The following is a 7,169-nucleotide window of genomic DNA, read 5'->3' as shown; positions in this document are numbered from 1 at the left end:
TTCATGACCTCAGCACATCCTAAAACCCTTCACAGCCAATTAAATACTTTTTGAAGTGTCGTCACTGTTGTAATGTAGGGAAACACAGATCCTAGCTCTGACGCAGACCTGCACTTTCTACTACAAATAGATTAAAGTGTTATATTGTGATGGTTATCATTCTCGTGTATTCCTAGAATTTCATGACTCCTAGCAAAAGCTGAAGCTCCTTGCTCGCTCTAATTATCAATTTCAAAGGATAAACACAAACAGTACGTGACTGGGAGAGTAAGTGTAGGAGTCTCTCATCTAATATTTTGGTAAGGCACTTCCCCTTTAAGGAGAATTCAGCAATTTGACAAAAAGAAATCGTCCGCTTACCCTTAATCTGTCCCTTTAAGGCTATACTTATCACTTGTTTCCATGGGAATTGATGGATCAGCTGATTTCTTTTGTGCGAGCCTCTCTCTCGAGTTACAACCCTGTCTGTGTTCCTGGTATTCCGACCAAGCCAGTCCGAAGATAACCCCTTCTCTCAGGTGAGGTTGGAGGAGCCCTTGGAACAGGAGAAATATGGTGAGTCCCACCTTCTAGGATCTAATCGACCAAATTAAGCACAACAACAAACAAAGGTACAGAAGATCTCAATTTTTTATTCATTGCATTCAAGGTCAGTAATGTTCCGGTTTCCAGCCTTTGAGTTCATAGAATAAGGAAGAAAAATGATGCCAGAAAAATCATGGCTATTTTGTACCAAGGACATCCCATGTTTACTGAGATGAGATTGAGTGGGTCAGGTGATGGTTGGATTCAGACTACAGATCACACGTATCCAGAATTGGCTCAGACCAAGCACTAAAACTAATATTTTAAGTTTCAAACGTGATGCGAATTTAATTTGGCATACAGAGTAATTTTATTTTGTCCCCCTCCCCTCAAACCCACCGCTCTCCCACCTCTCCACACGTCGTTTCTCAACCCTACACGAGGACCGATGGCCGCAAGTTTCTGTGTGAGGGGAGAGTTGCTCTGATTTCCTCCCTCTCTCCTCCACCTTGTGAGAAAGTTTCCTGCCTCTCGTTTTCCCTGCGGTACACTGAGATTCTAAAGCTTGCCATTTGGCGAGACACTGGCACAGACCAGTGGCACCCACATGCCCTGTGTGCGGTATTTTATATAGAAATGCAGCAGTGCTCTCGAGAATTTTATACCTTTTTAATCTTCTCCCTTACTCTCCTCGTGGAAATGAACTCCTTCTTGGAGTGCAGGTACGTGGGTATTGGCCACCTCCGGTCTCACTCCCAAAGGAGGTCGGTCCCTAGCAACCGAGAAGATCGGGAGTTGGTGAGGAGAGGGGGGGTTGCTCGCTGCAAGGCAACGAGGCAAGAGGGAGAGATCAAGGGGGGGGGGGTGGGAGGAAGAGAGATCACGGCGGAGAGAGATTGCAGCGGAAAATGTGCTTGAGGGGCCAGGGGTTAAGCACTCCTGCTCCTCCTGGCCCATAAGCAGTGCTGGAAAGGCACTTGCCTGTTGGATCCAGCCATTCTCGCCTCCCATCCTGAGCCCTGGGAAGCCGTTAAATGCAAATGGCCGCCAGAATCTGAGGAACGCAGCCTCATTAACATATTATAATCACGGGCCCCCCTCTCCAGAGCGGGTTACTCGGACGGCCCCGTACCCACCGCGGTCAAACCGGAAGTAGGTGCGTTCGCGGCACGCTGGGGTCGGGTTTCACATTTTTAACAATTTAACCCCCCCACCCCAACCCCTCCCGCCCGTCATGGGGGGGGGCGGGGTTAAAACTCCGCCCATTACCTTTAGCTCAAAGAGATGCCATTTTGTTTGCGGGGGGGCAGTTCTCTAACAGCTGATTGAGTAAATCCCCACAGCGGTGTCCTACCGGGCCATACGGACCAGGAAGGTCACAGGTTCCATCCTTGGTTTGTGCTGGGTCAGTTAATCTCAACCAGGATGGTGAAGAATACACGACACTTAGCTTGAGGATACCTAGGCGAAGGAGAGGGAAGAAAATCAGATGGGTTTCCTGTCCTTGATTGCTATCCATGACGCCAGCCAGTTGCAATCGCGCTCAGCTGTGATGGTCCCCACAGTCGAATAGCCAGGCACCAATTATTGTCTTCGCTCACTTGGGGCGAGGTTCGGGATGCCATCGAACAAGGAAGGGAGAAAATGTATGGGGTGGGTTAATGACTAACCAGTCAGATGAAAAATGTCCAAACCCCCTGCCATATTGCCTGGCACTACTGCCCATAGCAACAGCCCAAGAATATAGAAGTCTTGATGCCCAGCAAGGTGACAAAGAGATTAACCCTTGTCCGTGTTCATTATGGTCCCACAGGCAGCCATACCCACCTGGAGTAGCAATGCTGGCGAGGAAGGGGATCATTTCGGAGGAGTACTTATTGACCAGACTGGTGGAAGACAACCTCTCTCAGCCTCGTTACCGTGCCAAGTCGAAGAAAGCTCGCTTCGTCGCCAAAAATGGAGGCTGCAACGTGGCCCACAAGAACATCAGAGAGCAAGGACGCTTCCTTCAAGATGTCTTCACCACCTTGGTGGACTTTAAGTGGCATTACACACTTGTGATCTTCACCATGTCGTTCCTATGCAGTTGGATGCTGTTTGCTATGATTTGGTGGCTCATTGCCTTTGCCCATGGAGACCTGGACTCCAAACAGGACAGTGGTGTTCCCTGCGTCACCAGCGTCCAGTCTTTTACATCCGCCTTCCTTTTCTCCATTGAGGTCCAGGTGACCATAGGGTTTGGAAGCAGAATGGTGACTGAGGAATGCCCCATAGCCATCATAATCCTGATCGTCCAGAACATATCAGGCCTCATCATCAATGCGGTCATGCTGGGCTGCATCTTCATGAAGACCGCCCAGGCTAACCGGAGGGCAGAAACTATCATTTTCAGCAAGTACGCAGTAATTGCTCAGCGGAATGGTAAATTGTGCTTTATGTTCAGGGTGGGCGACTTGAGAAAAAGCATGATTATTAGTGCCACCATCCAAATGCAACTGGTCAAGAAGACCACCACGCAAGAGGGAGAAGTGGTCCCCATCTCTCAGATTGACATCCAAGTGGAGAATCCAGTGGGCGCCAATGCCATCTTCCTGGTTTCTCCTCTCATCATAAGTCACACCATTGATAAGACGAGCCCGCTCTATGGTCTATCAGCATCTGGCCTCCAACAAGAAGACCTTGAGGTGGTGGTCATACTTGAAGGCGTGGTGGAGACCACAGGCATTACTACCCAAGCGAGGACATCTTATTTGCCGGAGGAGATACTTTGGGGCCATAGGTTTGTGCCCATTGTGACTGAGGAAGAGGGAAGATACTCAGTCGATTATTCCAAGTTTGGCAACACTGTAAAGTCCAACACCCCACTGTGCAGCGTAAGAGAACTAGAGGTGCAGGAGAGAAGTCAAAACCAACAGAACAATGGCCCAAAACTTCAAATGAGTGCCCTACGGAAAAGGAGTTTCTTCAACACTGTTGCTGTGCCTGAAGTACACATGGAGTCATCTATGCGTTTTCAGTCCATAGATTCTTTATCAGATTTATAGTCACATGAGGAGATAGTGTCATGGTCATTGCTCCACTGAATCTTCCTCTCCTCTACTTCCTTAGTTAAAAATATACTGTTCCTCCTCCATGCGGCCTCACCATGTTGAAATCAAGACTTATCGTTCCCTCTGCAACCCTAACACATTCTTTCCCAGGCCCTTAGGACTGTGAATCTCTTCAAGTCCCTTAGTCTTCCCTTCCTCCTACAACCCACTGTAAGCTTGTCGTTACCTGGCTACTACTTCCCGATTTACCTTGTCTTTGTTCCTGCTCTTTCCAGTCTGGGCCATGTCCTGCATTATAGGCCTTGGCTCTTCACTTGGGTTTCTTATTTAAACAAAGACAGAGGAACTAGATGATGGAGCTGCTTAGAACACTGGCCATAACCCTCTTCCCCCATATTTACTCAGCAAGTTGTTACGATCTGGAATGCGCTGCCTGAAAGGGCGGTGGAAGCAGATTCAATAATAACTTTCAAAAGGGAATTGGATACATACTTGAAAGGAAAAAATTGACAGGGCTATGGGGCAAGAGCAGAGGAGTGGGACTGATTGGAAAGCTCTTTCAAAGAGCCAGCACAGGCACGATGGGCCGAATGGCCTCGTCCTGTGCTGTACCTACTATGATACTATGATATACTGGTGGTAAGAGCCCAACATGAAATGAAGTGGGCAGTCTCAATCCAGATCTTAATGGGTGTGGACCCATAGCATAAACAATCATTGGCACTAAACTGGTGATCAAAGAATGGGTGAGAAAATGGAAAATATCGCACCAGCGCAGTAGGGAGAGCTGAGGCACATTGAGCAGACTAGAAGAAGATTTACCTGCATTTAACCATGATATACATGAGTCGTTGCTACCACTGAGTGCCTGAAATAGGTAGTGTTCCATTCCCCAGCAAGAACATCCCTCACACTAATGAGCACAAGATTCACAAAGAAATGTGAAAAAAAACGCACAAAGTACGTTGTATTTAGGACAATTGGAATGAAGACACAAGTACAACATCATCAGATTTAGAAGCACATAGCAACAGTTGTCAAGTGGCACATGTAATGTAACCATGGTCATCTCCTTCCTGTGTAGCTTAATTGCCATATTTGGGGGGGAGGGAGGGCGAAGGGGCTCCTTGACATTGCACTCGACCCAACAGAGCACAGTTGAATCCCTTGCAGCAAACGTGCGGAAGGCAACGTGACCTGGGGGAGGAGGATGAGGAGAGTGGCTGGTCGTAGTCAAGGCCTAAGGGCTTTTACAGACGGTGCAGAGCTGGTAGGAAAGGCAGGTGGAGTTGAGTAACGTAGGTAAGTTGAAGAAGATGCAGGATTGTTTCCACGGCTTGGCAAGACCGTAACAAATGGGCACGAATTTAAGATCATCATAAAAAGGGGAAGTTAGAAGAAAAGGCCTTTACACAAAAGCTGATTAAAATGTGGAATTCTCTGCCACAAACTGTTGTTTAGGCAGAGACCCTTATCTCTTTTAAAAGGGAATCAGAATAGTTACTTGAAAAAAATAATATTAGGTAGAATTAGACTAGACGACTTATGTGGAGGAAAATATTAGCACGGACTAGATGGGTCTGAATGGCCTGTTTCTGTGCTGGAACATTCTATGATTCTATCCGCTCTTCTACATCTCAGGACTTAGGACTTCTCCCTTTATTTTTGTTGTGGTAACTTTGGTTACAGGCTAAATAAGTCTCCAGCGAGATTCCAAAATATCTGTTCATGTTGTGATTAATATTTTTTTGCAATCAATTATTTTAAAATGTTATTATAAATTTGTCAACATTTATTGAGGACGAGCATCTGCGGGGATTTAGTCTGCCTTGACCCAGATTGTGTCTTTCTCTGCTCCTATTTGTGGGAAAGTGTTGAATCTTCTGATTTTCGTGGCGGGACAGAGATTTCACTAACCAACAATGTCCCCTTAACCAACACCACCAATAAACAGATTGGTCAGTCATCTCATTGCTGTTTGTTGGAACATACGTGAATAAAATGGCTGCTGTCTTTACCGACATAACATTTGTTGCACGTCAAAGTAATTAATTCTATGTGAAGACATTTCTGAGAGATGTGATAAGGCCCCATCTAAATGCAAGTCTTTATTTCTTACTGGTAATACTAAATACTCTTAGTGATAAGCCTTGTTGACTATTGATAGAACAGGCAGCTTTTGGTAAATATTATTGATGGTAAGTGTTCTGATTTGATGTGCTACTTTTTATCATATCCATCGTAAAGAACCAAAACATGGGAAAATGCACAAATTAATCCGGGAGGTAATGTGCCCGAGGTGAACAATAAACCCATTTACCACTGATATGGTCAATGGAAACAGCAGCTCCAAATCTCTCTGACTAAAGGACAAATGATATTCTGATATATTGTAAACCTCTGGCTACAGCTATGAATCAGGTTCATTCAGAAGTAAGATTAAACAGAAGCAAGAGCCAACACAGCAGATTTGACTAGAGTGCAGAACTTTACTCAACTCATATTCCCTGTTTCAAAACAATAAAATATTGTGTTGTTCTCACCGTTCTCTGTTCTTTTATGCTTTTACTGTGATGCAACATTTATATGTGAAATCTCCTCACCCCCCCCTTTAATAGTTGCCTGGTGAAACAGAAATACACTAAAAATACATTCATACAAGACAACTGTTACACTCCCTCTTCGCTTTGAAGTCTGAACTGAGACAAAGGAAGATCAAAGGGTGTCGTTCACAATTCAGTGAAGCTGTCAATTACAAATAGGTTTCAAAAGACACACAGAAATTGCCTGTCGGATTTTTCTGGGCACAACGTTTACATTTATGAAACAAAGGAGCTCTCAGATACAGAGTGACAGCTTTCTCCTCCCTCTGGTATGTTGGACACAATCATGGGCAGCCAACTGTGACAGTCACAAAGCCCACAGACAGATATAACCAATTAATGGCCTGGTGATTAATATTAACTGTTACTAGTGCCTGGGTAAAATTAATGTCTAACACTTGTTAAGCTGTCCAACTAGACAGAGGTAACTCGTTTGCCTTTCAAGTGGTACTGGCATGGGAGACAGATAATGTGTACATCACGTACACACAGACAAGACCACTCCTGATCAATTTTGAAGTGGCCACAAGCCAAAATCCTGTAAAACATTAATCTTTTATGATTTTCAAGAAGGTGGGCCTCCAATCCACCACTACCATTATAAGGTACTATTGAGAGTAAATACTGCCAATAGTAGATAATTAGTGGTTAGTTGTTAGCAATACTAATGTTAAATACAATCAACAACAATAATAACTTGCATTTATATAGCGCCTTTAATGTAGTTAAACATCCCAAGCTGCTTCACAGGAGCAATTATCAAACAAAATTTGATACTGAGCCACATAAGGAGATATTAGGACAGGTGACCAAAAGCTTGGTCAAAGAGGCAGGTCTTAAGGAGCGTCTTAAAGGAGGAGAGAGAGGCGGAGAGGTTTAGGAAGGGAATTCCAGAGCTTAGGGCCCAGGCAGCTGAAGGCACGGCCGCCAATGGTGGAGCGATTAAAATCGGGGATGCGCAAGAGACAAGAATTGGAGGAGCGCAGAGATC

The 7,169-nt window shown here is 45.2% G+C and overlaps 1 protein-coding gene across 1 annotated transcript; it reads left to right on the top strand.

The window, feature by feature from the left end:
- The first annotated feature begins 489 nt into the window (after positions 1-489).
- LOC137305503 (ATP-sensitive inward rectifier potassium channel 11-like) lies at positions 490-6,095 on the top strand. Its single transcript, XM_067974355.1, has 2 exons — positions 490-611; positions 2,339-6,095. Exon 2 carries the CDS (start codon positions 2,364-2,366, stop codon positions 3,567-3,569), a length of 1,206 nt encoding a protein of 401 aa, XP_067830456.1. The 5' UTR covers positions 490-611; positions 2,339-2,363; the 3' UTR covers positions 3,570-6,095.
- Positions 6,096-7,169: the final 1,074 nt, after the last annotated feature.

The sequence above is a fragment of the Heptranchias perlo genome, chromosome 40, assembly GCF_035084215.1.
Source record: "Heptranchias perlo isolate sHepPer1 chromosome 40, sHepPer1.hap1, whole genome shotgun sequence".
In the NCBI taxonomy this organism is placed as follows: domain Eukaryota; kingdom Metazoa; phylum Chordata; class Chondrichthyes; order Hexanchiformes; family Hexanchidae; genus Heptranchias; species Heptranchias perlo.
Note: the sequence above shows the minus strand (reverse complement) of the source record. Positions and strands in the feature narration are given on the sequence as shown.

Excerpts from the sequence above, each read along its gene's own strand:
- LOC137305503 (XM_067974355.1), top strand. The coding sequence starts at position 2,364 with ATGCTGGCGAGGAAGGGGATCATTTCGGAGGAGTACTTATTGACCAGA.